This window comes from Chiloscyllium plagiosum, unplaced genomic scaffold, assembly GCF_037043375.1.
Source record: "Chiloscyllium plagiosum isolate Xiang-an unplaced genomic scaffold, Cpla_swu_hap1 HiC_scaffold_21, whole genome shotgun sequence".
Taxonomy (NCBI): Eukaryota; Metazoa; Chordata; class Chondrichthyes; order Orectolobiformes; family Hemiscylliidae; genus Chiloscyllium; species Chiloscyllium plagiosum.
Window position 1 is genome coordinate 46,800,332 of NW_028270159.1, and position 25,871 is coordinate 46,826,202.

Consider the following 25,871-nt stretch of genomic DNA (forward strand, 5'->3'; position numbering starts at 1 on the left):
TGAAGAAAGGTTAAACAGTATAGGAGCAGGGACGGCTTGCCACAACTATACCGAGCCTAAGTGAGACCACACCTGTGTGTGCAGTTTTGGTCTCCTTATCGGAGGACGAATGTTCTGGTGATGGAGGGAATGCAGCAAAGCTTTCCTGGACTGATGCCTGGGATAGCAGGACTGACATACGAAGAGACACTGGACTGGTCAGGACTACATTCACTGGAGTTTAAAGAATGAGGGAGAATCTCATAGGAAACTATAAAATTACAACAGGAGTAGACAGGTAAACACAGGAAAAATGTTCCTGAAGATTGGGAGTCCAGAATTGGTGTCACTGACTAAGGGGTGAGCCATGTACAACTGAGATGAGGTGAAATGTCTTCACCCAGAGAGTGGTGCATGTGTGGAATTCTCTGCCACAGAAAGCGGTTGAAGCCACAATATTGAATGTTTTCAAGAAGGAGCTCAACACAGTCCATAGGACCAACAGGAACAGTGGGTATGGGGAGAAAATAGGAATAGGGCACTCAGTTGGATGATCACCCATTATCATGAATGGTAGAACACACTCAAAAGGTGAATGGCCTACTCCTGCTCCTATTTTTCTATGTTGCTGTGCAACAGTTGTGCCTCTATCCATTGGAGTTTAGAAAAATGAAGACATCCTGGTGAAACACCAAGTCACGAGGAAATTTCATAGGCTAGACACAGAGAGGGTATTTCTTCTTGTTGGGTGACTAGAGTCAATGACAGAATCCCTACAGTGTTGGAGGTGGCCATTTGGCCCATAGAGTCCACACTGACCCTCTGAAGAGCATCCCACCCAGACCCAAGCCCCTACCTTATCCCTGTAATTCTGCATTTCTCATGGCTAATCCACCTAGTCTGCACAACATTGGACTTTGGGAGGAAGCTGGATAACCCAGGAGGGAAACCCACACAGATACATGGAGAATGGCAAACTCCACACAGTGGCCCAAGGGTGGAATCAAACCAGAGTCCCTGGTGCTGCGAGGCAGTAGTGCTGACCACTGAGCCACCGGGCTACCCCTTTATGAATAAGCAGAGTCCCTTTTGAGCTAGAGATTTTAGAAGAATTTGTTTTCTCTCAGAGGATGCAGAATTCTTTTAGGAAGCAACAGAGACATGGTCATTGCGTTCATTGAAGACTGAGGAATACTGACTTTTGACAAACATGGGAGTCAAGGCTTATGGGCCAGAGGTGTAGTTGGGGAAATGGATTTGAGATTGAAACTGGATCTGCCATGATCTTGTTGAATTGTGGGAGTAGGGCTATCTAAAACGCTAAATGCTTTGCTCTAACTCGAGTTCCATATAGGTCTGCTCATTCTCACTAAACTGAGGAGCACCAAGATATCTGAACCACAGAACAAAGAAAATGTACAGCTCAGGAACAGGCCCTTCGGCCCTCCAAACCTGAGCCGATCCAAATCTACTATCCAAACCTGTCGCCTAATTCCTAAGCATCTGTATCCTTGTGCTCCCCACCTACTCATGCATCTGTCCAGACTCATCTTAAATGAATCTACCGTGCCTGCCTCTACCACTTCTGCTGGCAATGCATTCCAAACGCCCACCACCCTCTGTGTGAAGTACTTACCGCATGTATCCCCCTTAAACTTTCCACCTCTCACCTTGAAAGCATGACCTCTCGTTATTGAATCCTTTCACCCTGGGAAAAAGCTTATCTCTATCCACCCTGTCTATACCCTTCATGATTTTGTAAACCTCTATCAGGTCCCCCTTCAATCTCCTTTTTTCTAATGAAAACAAATCTAACCTACTCAACCTCTCTTCATAGCTAGCACCTTCCGTACCAGGCAACATCCTTGTAAACCTTCTCTGCCCCCTCTCCAAAGCGTCCACATCTTTTTGGCAATGTGCGGGCGTTCAGAACTGTACACAGTATTCTAAATGCAGCCGAACCAAAGTCGTGTACAATTTTAACATGACTTGCCAGCTCTTAAACTCAATACCCCGTCCAAAGAAGGCAAGTATACTATCTGCCTTCTTTACCATTCTATCCACCTGTGCAACCACCTTCAGGGTACAATGGACCTGCTCTCCCAGATCTCTCTGCCCATCAACTTTTCCCAAGGCTCTTCCGTTCATTGTATAATTTGCTCTGGAATTAGTCTTGCCTAAATGCATCACCTCACATTTGCCTGGATTGAAATCCATCTGCCACTTTTCCACCCAATTCTCCAATCTACCTATATCCTCCTGTATTCTCTGACAGTCCCTTATGCTTTCTGCTACTCCACCAATCTTCGTGTCATCTGCAAACTTGCTGATCATACTAACAGTGCCCTCTTCCAGATCATTTATGTATATCACAAACAACAGTGGCCCCAATACTGACCCCTGTGGAACACCACTGGTCACCTTTCTCCATTTCGAGAAACTCCCTTCAAATACTCTCTGTCTCCTGTTGCTCAACCAGTTCTTTATCCACCAAGCTAGAACACCCTGTACACCATGTAACTTCACTTTCTCTATTAGTCTACCATGGGGAACCTTATCAAATGCCTTACTTAAGTCCATGGATAAGACATCGACAGCCCTTCCTTCATCTATCAACTTGGTCACTACCTCAAAGAACTCTATTAAGTTGGTAAGGCACAATCTCCCCGCACAAAACCATGTTGCCTAACACTGATAAATCCATTCCTTTCGAAATCTAAATTGATCCTCTCCCTCTGCACCTTCTCCAGCAACTTTCCCACCACTGACGACAGGCTCACTGGTCTGTAGTTACTGGAATATCCCTACTGCCCTTTTGTACAGGGGGTCAACATGAGCAACCGTCCAGTCCTCTGGCACCTCACCTGTATTTAGGGACCCCACAAAGATATCTGTCAGGGCCCCAGTTATTTCCTCACAGACTGTCGCGATCATTACTATTTCCCAAATTATGGGGAAAGGAGGAGCTGCCGCACTTATATAAGGAAATGCTTTTTTGACAGAGCTCTGTCTGACTGCTGTAAGAATAAAATGCTCTAATTTAAGGATAGGAAAAATAAAGTATAATGTAAAATACTGGGAAGCGTCTTCTTCTCTGGTTATCTGACATGAGTAGGTTCCATTTGTCAACAAAAAACAAATGGGAAGCATTTTCACCCGAGTCCAAAGATTATGGGGTGAAACCCAACTCTGGGACTGCAATTAAAACCTCCGGGCTGAAAGGCCAGTGAGAATGCTTTTGTTACTAACTTTCAGATGAGCCATTAAATTGAGGCCGTGTCTGAGCTCTCAAGTAGATGTAGAAGACTGCAGTATTATGAGGAGAGGGGGATTATTTCTGATGTCTGGCCCACACTTGCCCTTCAATCAAACTCCCGAAAACAGATAAAGGAAAATACTGCGGATGCTGGAAGTCTGAAACTGCGTTTGCAGCAAAAACAATTATTAGCACGTTGCTGTGCACAAGAGTTTTGTGTGTGCAAAATGACTGCTACTTTTCCGACATTAGAATGCTAATTCACTGTGAAGTGGTTTGAGCTGTTTGGTGGTCATAAAATGCGGCATATAAATGCAATTCTTTTCTTTTTCAAAATGCAGCCGCTTCAATGTGAGAAGGATCGAGGGAAATCACTGCTACAGCAATGGGTATGTAAGACAGGACTTCACCAGGTTACCCAATGTTTACGGTATGAAGTCTGACACTTACTATGTCCCAGAGCTTTTGCTCCTGTTTGGATGATAGCTTATTCAATTTCATCTTCACCAGCTACCCAGAGGTAGAAGAGAGGGCATTTCTCATAGAAATGTCAGGCTGCGTGAGCTTTTCTGTGCACAAACGTAGTGAGACACTCAAGATGCTAAGCTTCATTGGGCTGAACAATTCCACCATTCTGAAATAGGAGAGAAAAAGGCATGAAACGGAAATCAAGCCAGAAACTGTCTCAATGGCGTGGCTGTTAAACAGCACGACACCTGGCAGGATTGTTGCAACAATCTGACGGATGATAAAGAACTTTCTCAGACACTTTCTCCTGTTTCCTCTCTCAGGCCAGGCTTTCAATCCACTGACACAGGTGCTGGAAACAAACTGGGGCATTTGCAAGATTTATAACAAGAGAACAGCAAACAAGTGCTTTGTTTCATTGACAGGATGTCAAAATCTGAAAGGATACAAAGGCAGGAGATTCAGTGAAAGTATGGGAATACTATGCTATGACCTTGATTTGGTAGTGAAAAAAAAATCAATACCAATGCAATCAGTCTTTAAAATACAATGAAGGTTTTCTTTATTGAACTGCACTCTGATTAGAGGAGAAGGGCTGTTACATTACAGAATCATGCAGTGCTACTGAGGACCATTTGAAAACTTGACATTTCGCAGATGTGAACAGGAAATGTTGCAATCTGGATTAGTCGTCAACAATGCATTTATATAGTGCTGTTGCAATAAAACATCATAAGATGTTCTATAGACATTATCAACACAATTTGATACCAAGCTGTATTGCAGAACTATTTGATTAGAATGTCTTTTTTAAAATAAAATTTAGATAATCTTTACTTAAATTATTTATCCCCCTTATTTCTCTCCAAGTGTCAAACTAGAATTTTTTTGTCCCCGAGGGATGATGGTAATTCAAACAATTCTCCAGAGTGAACTGAGGCAGGGTGGATTTGCAGCATATTGAACAATGTGGATATCATATTTGGGCTCAATGTAGCCTTTAACTGAAATCCTGGAGAAAGTCTTATGAGTAGCCATCACTGGTTAGTGATCAGGAATAAACACAGTGGCAGCATCGTCTCCCTCTCTGAATCCAACATTGCTCACTGTGGTCGTCTAACTGTGCTCCATCTGAGGTAAGTTAGCTGTGAACAGGTCAAGAACCAAACTTGGGATTGCTGTTGCTCAGTGCATTTATCAACGGTGACTCCTGGGGAATCTTTGGCAGCAGTCACATTTTGTCAATTCCATAAAAGTCTTTTTGATTTTAAGGATTGTAGGAGAACCATACAAGAACCCAATTAAGCTTGCAGTTATGCTCACCAAGCTGTGAAAAAGACTATCATCTTATTTTTCAGTATAAGTGGGAAATGGGAAAAGAACTGCCTTGAAGTCAAGGATAAAGGATTGCTGAAGGATTGTTGCATGTTTCTGAAAGCAAGTGACTTGACACTCATTGTGAGCACTGTTTCCACAGCTGCTGGTTCACGTAGGAGTTGAAAGTGCAGACAAGCTGGAGCCAAGAGTGTGTCAAATGGAGGTTCAGAGGGCTAAAAGCAGCTGATTGGTCTGTGAACTAGTGACCAGTCATTGTCAACAAAGGCCTTCTATCTGCTAACAACTGGGTTTATCAGGTGACTGAACAGCTTGGTACTGTGAAGAAGATTGTGAGAAGCCTACAAGCCACCACTAACTCAGGACCTCTCTCTGTTCTCCACTGTCAAAGCGACATTAAAACTAAAGGAAACCAATTTAGTTTTCCTCTATCAGTTGCTGTAAGCTTGGTCATTTGATGAATAATGCATAGGCCTTTAAAAAATGTGAACCAGTTAGCGCAGGACTCCTATAAACCAGTGTAAGCATCCAGAGAAGGAAGATCAAACAGCAGCACAAGGACCATCTCAGTAAATCCTGCAAATAGAAACATTGAATTTCTTTTCCAGTCTTTCCTTCTAACTAAGACACCTTTTTTTTGTGCATAAAGGGGAGTACAGCTTTAACTAGTAGAGTTGTATGCTGATGGTTCAGAATTGTCTGCCTGTAGCTACACTCTATTTACGTGTAATAAATAGCAATTCCTGTTAAATATGGAAATCTGATCAGTGTTTTCTGTCAATCTGGATCTGAAAATCAGGTAAAGTAGGATTCTGGCCTGCTTTCAAAAGTCTTTCTTTTGCTAGGAATAGCAGGGTTTGATGCTTAGCACTCCACTGCAGTGAGGCTGGACCAAGCATCAGTTTATATATGTTACAATTGCAACTATTACAGAGATAATATTAACCTACACAAAGGAATTGCTTTTATCTTTGAATGCTAATATACATTGGCGTTTTACAATAACTGGTTCATATTTTCACCTGCCCTCTGAAAAATATCAGGATATCAAAGTTTGGGCACTGACACCACATGAAGGCATTAAAGTTAATCCACATGACTGCAACAGTGGCTCTTGGATTGGTCAAGCATTTACTCTGATTTCTTGAGCTCCCATCATCTGTGACAGAGTGGATAAACAGTTTTGGGGTGTGGAGAGTAAAGTTTCAAATAATGATCATTCAGACACTACACAAACTTCACCCTCTGAAAACATGGACAGGCATCATTCGAGGAATATTAGCACCAAGATAGATTAAATTCAAAGCAATTATAACCCACAGAATATAAAGTAGTACAATAGCTTGCATATTGTTTGCCTCATTATATTATAATTCACTAACTTAGTAGTTACACCTGTTCCACATACTGAAAGTGATGAAATTTCAAATTCAAATACTAATTTCTACATGTTTCATTGCAAGAATGAATATGGAATTAAGTTCTGGTTATTGTGTTTCTCGCATTTCATTTCTCAAGTACTTCATTCATGGTAAAGTGACTTAGGATATTCCAAGGTCATGCAACACGTTTCTATCTCTTGTGCTTTAAATAAAAATGACATCCCTAAAACAGCAGTTTGTTGTTGAAAATAAAAACCCCTTTTATCTCTGAACTGAGGGGACTGGTTATGGATCAACCATGATCTTAATAAATGGTGACGTAGACCTGAGGCTGAATAGCCTATACCATTCTTGCATCTGTCAGCCAGTGGTGTAATTACAGATATTAGAAATAGTCACTAAGCTCGTGAACTGATTTTACAGTCCCAAAGAGACAAGACTCCAATGTAATAAAAACAGAAAATATTGGGGAAACTCAGCAGGTCTGGCAGCATCTATGTAGAGAAAAACAGAATTAATGTTTTGAGGCCAGAATGATTTTTCATCAAAATGTCTGCATTCTAAAGAAGTATGTCTTTTCTTAGATAAGGGGACCAAACCTGTTCACAGAATTTCAGCTGTAGTCTGACTAGTGCCTTGTTCAATTTTAGCGAAACCTCTGAACTTTTACACTCACTTCCTTTTGACATAAAAGGCCAACACGCCATATTCCTTCCCCATTACCTGATGAACTTGGATGCTAACTTTTATTGATTCACTTTATTGACTTCCAAATCCTCTCTTCTGTAGCTTTCTGCAGTCTTTCTCCATTTAAATAATATTCATCTCCACATTCTTCCTGCCAAAGTGCACACTTTCACATAAAAAATGTGACCAAAGTTACATTTTCCCACATTATATTCCATCTGTCACGTTTTTGTCCTCTAATTTAATCTGCCAATATCCCTCTGTTGACTCTGTGTCATCCTCACCATTTGCCCTTCCGCCTATTTTTGTGTCATCCGCAAACTTGGCAATAGTATATTCACTTCCCCATCCAAATCATTAACATATATCAATAATTGTGGTCCTAGCACTGACTCTTGTCGCACACCACTAGCTGCAGGTTGCCATTTTGAAAATGTCCTCCTTATCGCAACTCCTCTTCTGTTAGTTAGCCAATCTTCTATCCGGAACAACAGAAATTTGGAGAGTGGGGATTGTGAGTGTATACTTCAATTGCATATTAAAAATGTTTTTAAACTTTCAAAACAAATTCAATTTCACAGAACTGAAGTAACAAAGTACCACAACAAGGCTCTCAGTGACAAGTAACATTTTCCTGGGACATCTTCCACCAGAGTGTGGGCCAATCAATGTGATCAGATCAGTGGCAGTGCAGAGACATCGAACAACCGAAGATCACCAACGGAGATGGAGTTACCAAAATGAGTATTAACTTTTTACAATGCTAAGAATGGAGGTTTAAATCTCCTGTGTTAATGATTCAACAGCATCTCCCTAGTTAGGTGGGTAAAATTATCACTGGTCACATAAACTAGGCAAATTAGGTAGTGGAGGCAGGACTGCTCAGAATATCAAGGTGTACTCACCATCAGTATGAACCCGCATGGCAGAAGCAGTTATATCTGTAGTGATGTTAAAGTAAGGAATCCACAGATCCTGAAAAGAGAACATGTAGCATCCTTTCAGTGTCAGGACAGGCAACACAACCCCATCCCCCAACCTTTTCCATCAACAACCAGTTCTAATTTCGGAATTAAAAAAACTAAACCTGGAGGGAGACTGGGAGGGTGAGGGGGAAAACTGATAGTGGGGAATGATCACCTACAAGGTCAAATTTGAAACAATTGAGGAAAAGAGCACATTTAAGGAGAAGTTATTTACATACATGGAGGGATTTAAAAAATGATTTTTAGATTAAGGAAATAAATGGGAGGAAGATTTCATGGACAGCAGAAAGTTAGAATGGCTCAAATGGCCTGAATCTTACAGGCTGTATAGCCATGAAAATCTATCACAAAGTATAGAGGTGGATCATTACACCCAAACAGAATATTTTGTTATAGTTGTGCATATTTCAATTGCCTTAGATTATCTCATGTTGGAAACCTCTAACAACAACACTACAGCTGCTGAATTGCCCCCAGGCCATTGCTGTGCAGAAACAAGCAACCAAGGGGAATGGGAATTCTTGATCACTTTTCAAACCCACTGAGAGATGAGTCAAGTCATAAAGATTGGAAAGTGCCAAGTTGGGACTGTGCACAGAAACCAGTTCAAGTTGGTGCTGTGCAACCAAGTGACCCATAGTAATATACCAAGTTCTGTGCGACAATACAGTTTATCCAGTACAAAATGTTAAGCACATCAACTACTGAATGTTTACGTAGCAACTACCAGCTACATGGCATCAGGGGCAAGTGTTACTAATTATGACAACCAGCACGTAATATTTAAACTAGTATTTAGTATATAAAACATTGCAAGACTGTTTAGAATTCTGTGGTTGATGAAGAGAATGTTGAACCAAGGGAACATTTAGGAGCCCTGCAATAGTGTAGGTGTAGGTTTGAGAAGGTTTTGCAAGAAGGAAGCTGACAGTCAGTCAAGGTGACATCAGTACTCTTTTGAACATGTTGGCAGCTCAAGAACAGGGTTATATTAGCTGATACCAATACTGATGGTTACACCTCTTACCTCTATCTGTTTGTCCTTAAAGGTGTTACTGATGCTGCTGTTAAAAGCAGATCCTGAGAATATTGAGGTGATTGGGTATGTTAAATCAAGCACTTTCTTGAAAACATTTGTCATTTCCTGTTGATTAAAAATACATTGGTTATGAAACTTCATTTCAGACACATATGGACACACCATTTGCAGGAAACAACTGGAAGAGGTGTTTCATTCTAGAAAGGCCAGTTTGAGCATGTGACTCTGACACAGTACCTACAGCACAGAAACAAGTCATTGAACCGAACTCTACTCTTCTGGCATTTGTACTCCACTCACATTTTCTCCTACCTCTTTACCCAGTCCATCGACATCAGATCACCTACTCCATTAGTCAATGAGTGCAACACTTGACCTAACCACAAAAACAGTGGATGCTGGAAATCTGAAATACAAACTGAAAAAAAGCGCCTAGAGCTGCTGAGTAGGTCTGGCAATTTCTGATTAGTCTACAGTCTATCTTCTGTGTCAGAGAGGGTGCTAAAATTTCCAGCTTTTGTTTTTGTCATAATTTTGGGACAAAACTCAAAAATTTGGGAACAAGTGGACCTACAATTACGGCAGCAGCAGCTTCCTTAAGCTGCTAATTACTGGCATCCTCGTACTCTATCAATCGCTTAGATAAACAAAGTGGTGACACACTATGACAGATCACACTACTATGAATCAGGCTAATTAACTAAAAGTATTAAAAGTGAGAACAAACATAGCAATTTTAACAGATTACAGAATTTCACTTTCAGTGCCTTTCCAGAAAGGCTTTACGAAGTTCTTGACAACTCCATAAGAAAAGGGGTAGGCCGCTTAACTCCTGAAGCCTGCTCGCCTATTCAATTAGATCATGAAAGATTAGCACGCCAAAGCAAAAATCCTCCTCTAACCACATTCCCCTAACAACTTCGCCAAAATCGCAAATAATCCATCTTTCAGAGTTTGAAAACTTAAATTGTCTGAGCATCCACAGTATTTTAGTGGGAAATAGTTCTTCATTCCCACTGCCCTTTTTTGTTCAAATTAACACAAATTTTAAGAATGTGACCCCTTTGTTCTGGAATCTCTCAATTAAGGAATAATCTTCGCCACATTTGTTAAGTATTTTTATTATCTTAAAAGCATCAAGTAGATCACTGTCAACTTTTCAAACTAATAGAAATAAACCCAAGGTAATGTCTTACAAACATGCCCGTTAGGAGTGATTGGCCTTCTAGCCTGAGCTGCTTCAGATAATCATGATTGATCTGACTGACACCTCAAATCTACTCTCCCATTTAAGTTCTGACAATCTCCAAGTCCTTTGTCAGTTAAGAATATATCTCTACCTTAAAGGTATTCAAGGACCCCACTGCTATCACTCTCAGGGAGAGTTCCAAAATCCTTCAGCCTCAGAGAAAAGCTTGCTGCTCATTGCCACCTTAATTGGAAGACCCTTCATTGATAAACTGAGTAGCCAGTTTTACCTTTCACCTATCAGAAACATCCTACCTGCACCCACCTTGCCGAGCCCCCTTAAGTTATTAAGTGTTTCACTAAAATCACTTTTTGACTTCTAAACTCCCAAGGATAGGGGCCTAACCAGTCCAACATTATCTCACTAGACAACTGGCCATACTAAGTTGCCCATAGCGTTCAGGGATGTGTAGGTTAGCTACATTAGTCAGGGGTAAATGTAGGATAATAGGGTAGGGGAATGGGTCTGGGTGGGTTACTCTTTGGAGGGTCAGTGTGGACTTGTTGAGCCAAAGGGTCTGTTTCCACACTGTAGGAATTCTAAAAAAAAATCCTCACCCCTACTCAGACACCAGTCAAGCGAACCTTCTCTGGACTGCTTGCAATCCATTTACATCCTACTTGAAATTAGGAGACAAAACCTGTACCTAGTAGTTGACATGTAGCCTTACTAACATTCTATACTACTGTTGGTAGTCTTCTCTAATTTAATATTCCATTCCTCTTGCAATAAATGACAACATTCTGTTAGCCTTCCTAAGCACTTCCAGTACCTGCATACTAATCTTTTTGTAAATCTTGCTGTATACCCAGATCCCTTTGTACCTCAAAGTTCTTCAATTTCTTTCCGTTAAAATAATATGTAGCTTTTGTATTCTTCCTGCCAAAGTGGAGAAGTTCATTTTCCCACTTTATAATCCACCTTCCAAATTGTTGTACACTTACTTAACCATCCTAAATTTATCATGCCCTCTTCACAGTTTATGTTCAGATCTTCACATCATGAGCAAATTCGGCAATCACACATTTGAGCCCTTCACCTGAGTCATTTGTACAGATTACAGATGATTGAGGCAGCAACCCTGCACCAGACCACTCCTGACATCTTACCAGTCAGAAAACAATCCATTTATGTACTCCTGAAAACTATCAGCCAAATAATTCTCTATCCATATTAGCATGTTACCCTTTTCCCACAAGCTCTTATTTTGCATTGCAACCTTTGATAAGGCACATCGTCAAATGCCTTCTGACTAATTTATACATCCATAAATTCCTTTTTATCTATGCTGCTTGTTACTTCCTCAAAAGAGTGCAAATGAATTAGTCAAATATGATTACCAAGACTACAGTTCTGAAGAAGAATCACATTGGAGACATTAACTCTGTTTCTCTCTCCACAAAAGATGGCAGGCCTGATGAGTTTCTCCAGCCTTTTCTGTTTTTATTTCAGATTTCCAGCTTCTGCAATATTTTGTTTTTATGTCGATTTTAAATTTGCTCATTGGTGCTTGATATCCAAGGATATTGGTTAGGCCACTTTCCGAATATGGCACACAATTCTGGTCTCCTTAGGTCTTTTTTATATCTTTCCCCTCTCAACCTAAAGTTATGCCCTCTAGTTCTGGACTCCCCTACCCCAGGGAAAGGACCTTGTCGATGTACTATATCCATACCCTTCATGATTTTATAAACCTCTATAAAGTCACCCCTCAGCCTCTGACGCTCCAGGGAAAACAGACACAGCATATTCAATCTCTCCCTGTAGCTCAAATCCTCCAAACCCCGGCAACATCCTTGTAAATCTTTTTTGAACCCATTCAAGTTTCACAACATCCTTCCAATAGGAAGGAGACCAGAATTGCACTCAATATTTCAAAAGTGGCCTAACCAACATCCTGTACAGCTGCAACATGACCTCCCAACTCCTGTACTCAATACTCTGACCATAAAGGAAAGCATACCAAACGCCTTCTTCACTATCTTATCTCCCTGCGACTCTACTTTCAAGGAGCTATGAACCTGCACTCCAAGGTCTTTTTGTTCAGCAATACTCCCTAGGACCTTACCATTAAGTATATAAGACCTGCCCTGATTTGCCTTTTCAAAATGCAGCACCTCACATTTATCTAAATTAAACTCCATCTTCCACTCCTCAGTCCATTGGCCCATCTGATCAAGATCCTGTTGTAATTTGAGGTAACCCTTTTCGCTGTCCACTACACCTCCAATTTTGGTGTCATCTGCAAACTTACTAACTGTACCTCTTATGCTCTCATTCAAATCATTTATGTAAATGACAAAAAGTAGTGGACCCAGCACCAGTCCTGGGGATTTATCCACTTTCATGCGTTTCAAGACATCCAGCACTTCCTCCTCTGTAATATGGTCATTTTTCAAGATGTTACCATCTATTTCCCTACATTCTATATCTCCCATGCCCTTTTCCACAGTAAACACTGATACAAAATACTCGTTTAGTATCTCCCCCATCTCCTGCGGCTCCACACAAAGGCCGCCTTGCTGATCTTTGAGGAGCCCCATTCTCTCCTTCTTTACCCTTTTGTCTTTAACGTATTTGTAAAAACCCTTTGGATTCTCCTTGACTCTTTTTGCCAAAGCTATCTCATGCCCCCTTTTTGCCCTCCTGATTTCCCCTATTAAGTATACTCCTACTGCCTTCATACTCTAAAGATTCACTCGATTTATCCTGTCGATACCTGACATGTGCTTCCTTCTTTTTCTTAACCAAACTTTTAATTTCTTTAGTCATCCAGCATTCCCTACACCTACCAGCCTTTCCTTTCACCCTGACAGGAATATACTTTCTTTGGACTCTTGTTATCTAATTTCTGAAGGCTTCCCATTTTCCAGCTGTCCCTTTACCTGTGTATATCTGCCACAAGCAGCTTTTGAAAGCTCTTGCCCAATACCATCAAAATTGACCTTTCTCCAATTTCAACTTTTAGATCTGGTCTATCCTTTACCATCACTATTTTAAAATGAAGAGAATTATGGTCACTGGCCCCAAAGTGCTCCCCCACTGACACCTCAGTCACCTGTCCTGCTTTATTTCCTAAGAGTAGGTCAACTTTTGCACCTTCTCTAGTAGGTACATTCACATACCGAATCAGAAAATTTTCTTGTACACACTTAACAAATTCTTCTCCATTTAAACCCTTAACACTATAGCAGTGCCAGTCTATGTTTGCAAAGTTAAAATCCCCAACCATAACACCCTATTATTCTTACAGACAACTGAGATCTCCTTACAGATTTCTCAATTTCCCTCTGACTATCGGGGGGGTCTATAATACAATCCCAATAAGGTGATCATCTCTTTCTTATTTCTCAGTTACACACAAATAACCCCCCTGGATGTATTTCCAACAATATCCTCCCTCAGCACAGCTGTAATGCTATCTCTTATCAAAAACAGCACTCCCCCTCCTCTCCTGCTTCCCTTTCTATCCTTCCTGTAGCATTTGTATCCTGGAACATTAAGCTACCAGTCCTGTCCACCCCTGAGCCATGTTTCTGTAATTGCTATGCTATCCCAGTCCCATGTTTCTAACCATGCCCCAAGTTCATCTGACTTCCCTGTTCGACCTCTTGCATTTAAATAAATGCAATTTTAATTTATCAATCCTACCTTGTTCTGCGATTTGTCCCTGCATACCCTGTCTGTTTGACTTGGTCGTTTTCCAAATTGTATCAGTCTCAGATTGATCTCTTTTGTCACTACCTCCTGTGTTTCCGCTGCCACACCCCCCCCAGCATACCAGTTTAAATCCTCTCGAGCAGCTCTGGCAAATCTCCCTGTCAGTATATTAGTTCCCTTCCAATTCAGGTGCAATCCATCCTTCTTGTACAGGTCACATAAGAGATTCCAATGATCCAAAAATGTGAATCCTTCTCCCATACACCAGCTCCTCAGCCATGCATTCATCTGCTCTACCTCAGTAGCTCATAGCACTAGGAGTAATCCAGATTTTACTACTCTCTAGGACCTCCTTTTTTAAATTCTTGCCTAACTCTCTGTGATCTCCCTTCAGGATCTTAACCTTTTCCCTTTCTATGTCATTGGTTCCAATGTGTACAATGACCCTCCCCCTTGAGAACATTCTGCACCCTCTCTGAGACATCCTTGATCCTGGCACCAGGGAGCCAACACACCATTCTGCGTTTTCACTGCTGGCCACAGAAACATCTGTCTGTACCTCGGATTAGAGAGTCCCCTAACACAACTAATTTCTTGGAACCTGACGTACCCCTCATTAGATTCGAGCCAGTCTCGGTACTAGAAACATGGCTGTTCGTGCTAAATTCCCCAGAGAATCCATCACCCCCTACATTTCCCAAAACAGCAAACTTGTTTGAGATAGAGATAGCCACAGGACACCCTTGTACTACTTGCCTACCCCTCCTACCTTTCCTGCAGTTAGCCCATCTATGTGACTGTATCTGTGACTTTTCTCCCTTCTTATAACTGCCATCCATCACACCCCGTTGCTCTTGTAAATTCCTCATTGCCTCTAATTGTCACTCCAACTAATCCATTCAATCTAACAGGATTCGCAACCAATTTATTGCAGAAATAATCCTCAGTAACATGTAAACTCTCCCTAAACTCCCACATCCGACAAGAAGAGCATATCACTCTATTAAGGACCATTTTTGCTTCTTCCAATCTACAGAATCAGAAAATAGCACCATCTTATTCCTCTTCAAAACACTGCTCCAGGCTAACTTAACACTTATAGCTTATATTTTTAAGTTTAATCAAGAGACATATCTCAATAAAACTCTCTATTGTAGATTTACAGCAAGGCTATACTTAAAACTATTCACTAATCTGTTTTTGTGCTGTGACCTCTCCCAACCAGGTTCCTCCAAGATCAGTTGTAAATTTCACTGTTTGTTAAGTTTTCCCAGACACACTCTGATATCCGCCCCAACCCCAGCAGCAGCACAAATACCATTGCCCAGCTGATTTCACTTATGAAGAAGGGTCATTGGACTCAAAATGCTTCTCTCTCCACAGATACTGTCAAACTTTCTGTGTTTCGCCAGTGGTTACTGTTTTTGTTTCAATTAACCCTTGGGGACCTTTTGGTGCAAATCAGTGACAGATCAACAGACAACTTTCTGTTGGAAATGCAATTCTATGATCCCACTTAACACCAATAACAACACTACCAACATCACACCCTCTGACAATGAGAGTATTAATATCATACCACCAACCCCTCCAGCCTGTCCCACTATTCAATGGCATCATGGCTGATTTGTGCCCTAACCCCATATGCCTGTCTTTGGCCCATATCCCTTAATACCTTTGCTTACCAAAATTTATCTGTCTCAGAGTTAAAATTAACAACGGATCCTGTATCACTACTGTTTGTGGGAGAGTTCCAAACATACACCCTTTGCGTGTAGAAGGGTTTCATTAACATCTCTCCCAAACTGTCTGGCCCTAATTCTTAAACTGTGCCCCTAGTTCGAGAATCCAGTTCTAGTTTTGTGCAAACTGTGGAAAGAGTTTAGCTACCCTGCCTTTTCCTGTTAATATCTTTAAGACTTAGATTAGGTCACTCCTTAACCTTCTAACTTCTAGAGATAATAGGCCTAATTTGTATGATCTTTCCTCATGACTAACCCATGAAGTCCAGCTATCATGTTTGTAAACACATGTTGTCCTTCCTCCAAAGCCATTACATCCTAAGGTGTGACACCCAGATCCACATTCAGTACTCCAAGTGGGGTCTAACCAGGGTTTTGTATAACTGCAGCATAACCTCTGCATTCCTATGCTCCAGTTTTCTCAATATAAAGTCCAGCGTTCCATTAGCTTTCTTGATTATTTTCTGCATTTGTTCATGGCATTTTAAAGATCTATGCAGCTGAACTCCCAAATTTCTTTGCATATCCACTGCATGTAACTTCATACTATCTAGAAAGTATCTGTTCTTTTTCCGTGCAAAATGGATAATGTCACAGTTGCTAACATTGAAATCCATTGGCCAGTTTTGACCATTTACCAAATCTATCAATATCCATTTGTAATTTTACATTGTTGACAGTGTAGATGACAACGCTGTCATTAGCAAATCTGAATATATGCCATTATCCAAGCAGTTAATAAATAATATGAATAATTGAGGGCCTACCACAGACCCTTGTGGGACACGATTGATCACCCACCCATTACCCCTACATTTTGTCAAATGCCACTCAACTAATTTCCCAGCTATGTCATTAACTTACCTTTAATTCCATGGGCTTCTATGTCTCAATGTGGGATTTTATTAAACGCCTTCAGAAAGTAAATATAAACAACATCCATACTCCCTTGTCCAGTACCTTAGTCACCTCTTCAAAATATTCAATCAGTTTAGTTAGGCATGACCTACCCATCAGGAATCCATGCTGGCCTCCCTGATTAACTGAAAATTTTCAAGGTGTTCAGTTACCCATCCTTGACTGTAGACTCTGACTATTTCCCCCACTGTAGATGTGAGGCAACAGTCTGTAGTTCCTTGGTTTTCCACTTTCGCCCTTCAGCAGAGTGACATGCACAATTTTCCAATCCAGAGGGATGACCCCTGTCTCTCGGGAATGCTGAGAAATTACAGTTAGGGTATCTATAGCGTGGCCCCCCTACTTCCTTTAACACCTTTGGATGAAAACCATCAGGTCCCAGGGATCTGTCACTCTTTAATTCCATTGATTTCCTCTTAAACACTACGCTATTTATATTAGTTTTATTCAGTCTCTGCTTCCAAACAAGAATAATTTCCTTGTGACTTCTGGCAAGTTATCCTCCTTTTCTGCAAAGTCATGATTCAACATGTCTGCCATTTTCCCATATTCATTGACAATATCTTCACTTCCAGTCTTTATTGGGCCCACATTGCTCCTGACCACCTGCTTTCCTTTCATATAACTATAACATTTCTTCTTATTCATTTTGATGTCATTGGCACGTTTCCTTCCATAGTCCCTTCTAGCTGTCTTTATAAGCCAAGTTATGACCCTTTGCTGGTCTTTCTTTCTGTCACATTCTGCAGGATCTGTGGTTTTTGCATTTTTGTATACCATTTCTTTTAGCTTTATGCAGTCCCCTTATCTCTTTAATTGTCCATGGCTGTTTTCTTTCCCCTGTGAAGTGGAGCCTTTCCATCTCAGGGTTACAAACTGGCTTTGTTTTGTGTTAAATGTTTCTTCAAACATTCCCCACTATTCTTCAGTTGTTTTACCCATTAGCAGACTTTCCCACTTTTCTGTGGACAGTCCCTGTCTCATCTCGTCAAAGTCGGCCTTATCTTAATCTAAAACTATCATCGCTGGTTTATGCTTCTTGCTTTCAAATGTGACATTGAATTCATTCATGTTATGACCACTGTTTAATAAATGCTCACACACAGTTAGATTACTAACTGAATTTGACTCATTACTCATTAATAAATCCAATATTGTTTGCCCCCTTGTTGTATTCGGACATACTGCTGCCAAAAACTATCCTGGACACACTCCAGAAATTCACCATCTTTCTGTCAGGTGCTTGTCTGTCTCCCCCAATCTGTGTTAAAGTTAAAATCTCCCACTTAATACGACTCTGGATTTGGTACACACTTTCCTAATTTGTGCATTTATACAATCTAGCACTTCAAAGGTGCTACCCCCAGGAGTCTGTACCCAACACAAATTATAGTTTTAGATCCTTTACTGCTCTTCAGTTCCACCTGTAAGTTCTGTACTGACTGCTTTTCCCTCGTTATATCCTCCCTCACCATTCAAGTAATATGGTATTTCCAATAACAATAACTACAACATTGTCCCTGACAGTGACAGAATCATGGTTCCCAATAACTACAGCTTTAAACCCCTCTCTCCCTGAAGATGCCATTTAAGAAGTGCATTATTCAAGAAGCAATAGCAAGTAATCACTACTGAGCAGCTGTAGTGGAAGGTAATTAATTCACTGATCCCAGGCTGGATAATTCCACCTCTGCATTATCTCAATCATTGTTAGCTAACTGAGCCACACGATTTACTGGAAAAACAGCACCTGATGCAGCCAGCAACATCCCATTATTGCAGGGCACCTCAGTGTTTTTATACATAGTGACTCCTCTGCAAGTAACTCTGCCCTTTAAACGATCTTCCTCTCTAGTTGTGGTTGGCAGGTAACTGGTCTTACCTTGGCCCATTGCTGGGCTCTGTTCCTCATGCGGTTTGCGTTTCTCTCCTCTGCATAGAGTGCCCCCATGAATGAGCCAATTGAGGTCCCACCCACCATGTCGATGGGGATACCAGCCTCGTGCATCGCTCGGATGATCCCAACCTGAGAACAGCCCCTGCAAACACAAATGTAGTTCATGTGGTTGCAGCTTACAACATTGACCAGCATTTTCCAACATTAACAGACAGTAGCAAACACAGAATAGAGCAACTCAGTGTCAGACCTGCTATCTTTGGGCAGAGATGAAGATTTCTGAATTCTATTTTGCCTATAAGAATTACCACGCCCTTCTAGTCGCTGCCCACTTCAATGAACCATGCTGCTAGGATACTAACATTTCTGCCGTGGGCCTGCTGCAGTGCTCCAATGAAGTACAACACAAGCTCAAGGAACAACATCTCATTTTCTGCTGAGGCACCTTACAGCTTTGTGGTCTCAACATTGAACTCCCTAACTTCAGAAACTAACTAGATTATATCTATTCCCATTTTTCTTACAGCCTCTTCCTCATAAACCCTCACAACTGTGTCATATTTGTCGCACACTTACTTTACACTTAGTAGAAAGGACCAATTCTCTCTCTTTCACACCTTGATTTACACATTTTCACATCTTTGTTTCTTTCCCCACTATTAACAATCCCTGTGTTTTGTGCATCAGGCCTCCATCCCACCTGCCCTGTAGTTCCTCCTGTGCTTCTGTCAAAAGTATAAAAGGCACCTATACTTCAACACCTTTCAGTTCTGAAGAAGTCTTACAGGACTCAACACATTTACACCCCTCTCTCCACAGATGCTGCAAGACCTACTGAGTTTCTCTGGTATTCTTTATGTTTGGTTCCGATTTCCAGCATTCACAGTATTTTCCTCCTTAAACTGTAGACTTGTTCAATATGAGTTAGAATCTAGACCTCACTATCACAGGATAAAATTGGGACAAATAATTCAGATGCTTTCGAAAGGAAACTAGGTGAGTACACCTGAGAAAGGGGAATAGAATAAATACAGAGATGAAGTGGATGGAACGGGAAAGACTTGGAGTGGAACCCCAGCACTGATTAGTTCTGCCAAATGGCAGTCTCTGAACATGTATTACAATACCGAAAGTAATTTTTCCTTGTTGCTTTTTCTCCCCAACCAATCCAAAAGAAAATTAGATTAAAACTCAAATGAAAACAGAAATTACTGGAAAAGCTCAGCAGGTCTGGCAGCATCTCTGGAGAAAAATCAGAATGAATGCTTTGGGTCCAATGACCCTTCCTCAGAACTGATGGTAGCTAGGAAAAGGTTGATTTTTATACAGACGATAGGGTGGGGAGAGGAGGTAAGGAGTAAATGATAGGTGGGGATAGAGCCCAAAAAGAGAGAACAATTGGACAGTCAAAGGAATGGAAAAGAATCAGTTTAGTGGCTAACAATGGGTTGGGTGCAATAATGTTAACTCTGATTTCTCTCCACAGGTGTTAGCAGACCTACTGAGCTTTTCCAGCAATTTCTGTTTTTGTTTCAAAAGAAAATTAGCTTTAATTTGAGATTATGAACACCGCTGAAGACTCATTTGGTTGCACTCTTGCATACAAGTCAGAAGATCTCACTTGAGATGAGAGAGCCCTATCCAAGCTGACATGCCCCAATACAGTGCTGAATGAGTCCTGCACATTTGGAAGCACCATCTTCCAAGTAATTGATAATTGGAGGCCCTGTCTGCCACTCAGATGGACACAGAAGATCGCAGGGCACTATTTGAAGTGTGGAAGGTGACTTGTTCCATGCTCATGCCAACACCACTATCTTTGTTTATAATTATCCCTCAAGCATTATCACTGAACAGATTGCTGATAGAGTTTCTATTTTGGGTGCAGTTGGGAAATTAGTATGAATTATACTCATTAGGCTACAATTTCTGCAAAAATACTTTTCTTTAACTTCAAATGCAGAATCTTTAATGACAATAGAATCAGCTCGCATAACTGAACAAAATTATGTATTCTTGACATCGTCAAGTGATAAATTTTAGTGTTATTAACAGAATTGAAAATAAACTTGTCACAAAAAAAGTAGCATTGCTTAAACATGCTCAGTATATTTGGTTCATAACTGAAATTATATTGAGTTGTTTCACTTTGCACTGGCATTTTAGTTCAGTTTCCTAGCAAATTGAGTATATTCTTAAATGTGTAGCAATGATTTAATTGTGCCGACTAATTCCTCTGTACCACACTTGGGAAGAGCCTCCTCTATGGGCCACAAATAAGTTCAATCAGCAGAAATTTGCCAAGCTCAGTATTTAGGTCAAGGAGCTTTGTGGGTGGAACAAAATGATTCTGAGTAGTCATAAAGGCTGCAAATTTACGACTTGAGTTTTGGCACAAAACCTACACTCAACCTTGTTCTCAGCAAATTGACTACCATGCTTTTAACATTACAATAGCACAGGGGGGGCAATTAATTCTTCCAAGGGGCCACATGAGAAACTGGAGTTGTGTTGGAAGGCCGAACCAACAATAAGTTGAACATAATTCTGCTCAGTATTAATTTTCTCCCATTGTAAAAAGTACTAAATTATATAGTCTTGCACTGAAACTTATAATCAAAAGAATAAGGATATTCTGTTACAATAAAAATACGAAATTGTGGAATAGGTCAAATATAGAAGAAATAAACAGTAAAAACAATAATTTCAGTATTTCATTTTATTTTTAACATGTTAATCTCACAAACCAATAATGAAAAGTTGTTTCATTATTGTTCAGTATTACAAACAACAAACAACTCTATACAAAAAGCAGTAAGTGCTTTTGATGTTTTTCAGTTCATTTTACTTGTTTAGTGAGAAAAATCCAGTCTGTTTTGGGCTTGAACAAGTGCATTGAATGTCTGAGGTGGATATGCGAAGGACAGCTGAGAGGTGATCGTCAGTGATAGAGGATCTATATTTGGATTTGTTGAACTTCATCACTGAGAATGTCTGTTCGCATATATAGGTAGATCCAAAGAGGACTAGAATCTTCTGAGCATGCCTCCTCATGTGTGGAAAGTGGTCCTCTTTGAGGGAAGAGTAAAAATCAAGCAGTGAGACTGACCTAAAGTACTCGCCAGAAGTGTGTCAGACTGCAGGTCAATGAGTTCAAGCTGAACATCACTAGGTGCATTCTCCACATTGCATGTAAATGGGGAAAAATCATGTGCATTTCATTCTCAACCGTTTTAAAGTCTTGAAATCGCCTTGGAAATTCGCCATGCACTGCTTCTAACATAGATGAGTACCTGTGGAGGTGATCAGCTGAAGGTGTGGCTTCCTTCAGTGTTGGCAAGTGGGTGAGAATGTTGGCTTGAGAGAAGCTGCAACTTTCTCATAAAAGCCTTCACCAAGTTGTACATTTCATGCACAAAAAGGCCCTTGCACTGCAGTTTCACATTTAGTTCATTCATAAGTGCAGTCACCTCAACAGCAAAACCAAGGTCTGTAATCCAGTCTGCATCTGAAAGCTGTGGAATACCATTCCCTTTCTTCTCTCAGGTCCCATACACCTTTCAGCATGTTGCCCAGGCTGAGCCACCTGACAGCTGTGTGGTAGCCTATGTCACGATGTTCAATCTCAATTTCCTCCAAAAGTGCAACAAACTGCCTGTGATTCAAAGCTCTTGCCCTGATGAAGTTAACTATTTTAGTTACAACATTAACCACATGGTTAGTTTTTAACACTGACTTACACAACATTTCCTGATGTATAATACAATGCAAAAATACCAATTTCTGTTCAGGGTCAATTTCTGTAACTTTATCCTGCATTCTCTTAAAGAGTCCAACATTTTTTCCCGTTAGATTTGGACAATCATCCGTTGTCACACCCGCTAGCTTGTCCCATTTTAGTCCCAACGTGTCCAAACATGCATTTACCTCCGTGAACAAATCATTACCAGTTGTTGTTCCTTTCATTGACTGCATGGCTGCCAGCTCCTCTGTGATTTTAAAGTCCGTAGTTATCCCATGTACGAAGATGAGTAACTGGGCTGTGTCACGTACGTCGCAGCTCTCATCCAAAACCAAGGAAAAAAAGTCAAAGTTGACCGCTCTGTGCTGCAGCTGAAGCTCCAGATTTCTCATGATGTCCCCAATCCTTCTCATTACAGTGCGTCGGGAGAGGGGCACATTCTCATATGCCTCCTTTTTCTCAAGGCTTATTAGTTCTGCAGAGTCTAACAAGCACTCCTTAATAAACGCTCCATCAGAAAACTGCTTACTGTTTCTGGCGATTTTGTGGGATATGACATATCATGGTGTGAGCTGACATTTTGTGGGCTAGCCAGCAAGCATCACTTTTAGCTGTTCACGCACGCATGCACATACACACGCATGCGCGTCCATACGTAAATAAAAAAAGCATCCTTTTCAAAACAAAAGCAACACAGTTGTATTGCATGCATGGTGTAAATACTTTTTCATTTATGTTCTAATTTAAGATTGACCTCAAGCGGGCCGGACAGGAATGACCAAAGGAATGACCAAATTTTATGGCCCGCGGGCCGTAAAATGCCGAGGTCTGCAATAGCAGGTACACTTCCATTGGTTGCAAAGGACTTTGTGCCAGTCTGAGGTCACGATTGGTGCTACTTAAATGCAAGGCTTTCTTTATGCTGTTGAATTACATGCACCCTGATCTGTCCCAGTTCAGCTCTTGGTCTGTGTGGATTGCTGACTCAGTGAAACAGTCGTAATAAGGAATTTGCCTTCAGTTAAAAAACACCAAGGAACGTTAGATGGAGGTGAAACGGGGAGGCAGAAAAAGGCCTCTCCTACGAGCCCTGGAATAACATTAGATGATTGAAACAACGTGATGGTCTTTGCTCAGCGAACCCTCAGGATCAAATGATCTGCCAACAACATCTAGCCTCGCGACGGAAGACAGATGGTGGATGAAGCAGTGCAGAGTAAAACAAATGTCAGCATGTATTAGTGCAAAGAGAAATTACAACAGTTTATGGGCAACATCATCATCAAGAGATACATGGACAGATGCAACACTGCTGTGGTGCCACAGTGACCCATCACAGGTTAATAAAATTCCCTGCACTTCAGAGAGTAATTATGCGATACAAAATGGTAGTTCTGATTTCCAGAAACAAATGTCAAATTTTATTCGAGTTACAAAGTCATTGACAATGTCCAGATAACGTTAAAAGCAAAGTGAACTATTCGTGTATTTGCTGCATCACAAGATGCCCATTTAAAAAACAAAAGCAACTTTAAAACATATAAATGATCTATTCTGGCTTTAAATTTGTACATAAAGAGACACCAGGAACCAGTGTAACATGACGTGTAACATGGGTAAATAAGCTAAAACGATTAGCCAATGCTGAATTGCACAAATTCCAAATAGGTAGTTTATATTTCAAAAATCCTAAACAGGCCACTGTTGTTTATTTGCGCTTTACTGTTAGGAAACCCAAAGGTGTTAGCCTCAAAAGTTAATCAAAACTTGACCTACTCTTGGGAAATAAGGCAGGGCAGATGACTGAGATATCAGTGCAGGAGCACTTTGGGGCCAGCGACCATAATTCTATTTGTTTTAAAATAGTGATGGAAAAGGGTAGACCACAGCTAAAAGTGGAAGTTCTAAATTGGAGGAAGGCTAATTTTGAAGGTATTACACAAGAACTTTCAAAAGCTGATTGGGGGCAGATGTTCGCAGGTAAAGGGATGGCTGGAAAATAGGAAGCCTTCAGAAATGAGATAATGAGAATCCAGAGACAGTATATTCCTGTTAGGGTGAAAGGAAAGGCTGGTAGGTATAGGGAATGCTGGATGATGGAAGAAATTGAGGGTTTGGTTAAGAAAAAGAAGTAAGCATATGTCAGGTATAGACAGGAGAGATCGAGTGAATCCTTAGAAAAGGATAAAGAAAGTAGGAGTATACTTAAGAAGGAAATCAGGAGGGCAAAACGGGGACATGAGATAGCTTTGGCAAATTGAGTTAAGGAGAATCCAAAGGGTTTTTACAAATACATTAAGGGCAAAAAGGTAACGAGGGAGAGAATAGGGCCCCTCAAAGATCAGCAAGGCGGCCTTTGTGTGGAGCCGCAGGAAATGGGGGATATACTAAACGAGTATTTTGCATCAATGTTAATGTAGAAAAGGACATGGAAGATATAGAATGTAGGAAATAGATGGTGACATCTTGAAAAATGTCCATATTACAGAGGAGGAAGTGCTAGATATCTTGAAACACATAAAAGTGGATAAATCCCCAGGACCAGATCAGGTGTATCCTGCAACTCTGTGGGAAGCTAGGGAAATGATTGCTGGGCCTCCTGCTGAGATATTTGTTCCATCAATAGTCACAGGTGAGGTGTCAGAAGACTGAAAGGTGGTTAGCGTGGTGCCACTGTTTAAGAAGGGCGGTAAGGACAAGCCAGGGAACTATAGACCAGTGAGCCTGTTGTCGGTGGTGGGCAAGTTGTTGGAGGGAATCCTCGAGGGATAGGATGTACATTTATTTGGAAAGGCAAGGACGGATTAGGGATAGTCAACATGGCTTTGTGCGTGGGAAATCATGTCTCACAAACTTGATTGCGTTTTTTGAAGAAACAAACTCATGTAAGGGCAGAGTGATGAACGTGATCAATATGGACTTCAGTAAGGTGTTCGACAAGGTTCCTCACAGGAGACTGGTTAGCAAGGTTAGATCTCATGGAGAATTTGCCATTTGGATAAAGAACTGGCTCAAAGGAAGAAGACAGAGGGTGGTGGTGAAAGGTTGTTTTTCAGACTGGTGGCCTGTAACCAGTGGTGTGCCACAAGGATCTGTGCTGGGTCCAATACTTTTCATCAGTTATATAAATGATTTGGATGTGAGAATAAGAGGTACAGTTAGTAAGTTTGCAGATGAGAAAATTAGAGGTGTTGTGGACAGCAAAGAAGGTTACCTCAGAGTACACTGGGATCTTGATCAGATTAGCCAATTGGCTGAGAAGTGGCAGATGGAGTTTAATGCAGATAAATGCGAGGTGCTGCATTTTGGAAAAGCAAATCTTAGCAGGGCTTACTTATTTAACGTTAAGGTCCGAGGGAGTGTGTGGTTAGGTGGGCTTGGATCGGCGCAACATCGAGGGCCGAAGGGCCTGTACTGCGCTGTATTCTTCTATGTTCTATGTTCTAAAGAGACGTTGGAGTTCAGGTTCATAGTTGCTTGAAAGTAGAGTCGCAGGTAGATAGGATAGTGAAGGTGGTGTTTGGTATGCTT

At 41.0% G+C, this 25,871-nt stretch overlaps 1 protein-coding gene across 4 annotated transcripts in view; it reads right to left on the reverse strand.

Moving 5' to 3' along the window:
- Positions 1–25,871, reverse strand: part of pnpla7b (patatin-like phospholipase domain containing 7b) — a 354,731-nt gene that overhangs the window by 58,875 nt on the left and 269,985 nt on the right. For all 4 annotated transcript variants that reach the window (XM_043719901.2, XM_043719899.2, XM_043719900.2 and 1 more), the window contains 3 exons: positions 18,584–18,740; positions 9,121–9,237; positions 8,013–8,082 (listed from right to left, as the gene is read on the reverse strand). In XM_043719901.2, the coding sequence (XP_043575836.2) occupies positions 8,013–8,082; positions 9,121–9,237; positions 18,584–18,740 (344 nt within the window). The remainder of the gene's footprint in view (positions 1–8,012; positions 8,083–9,120; positions 9,238–18,583; positions 18,741–25,871) is intronic.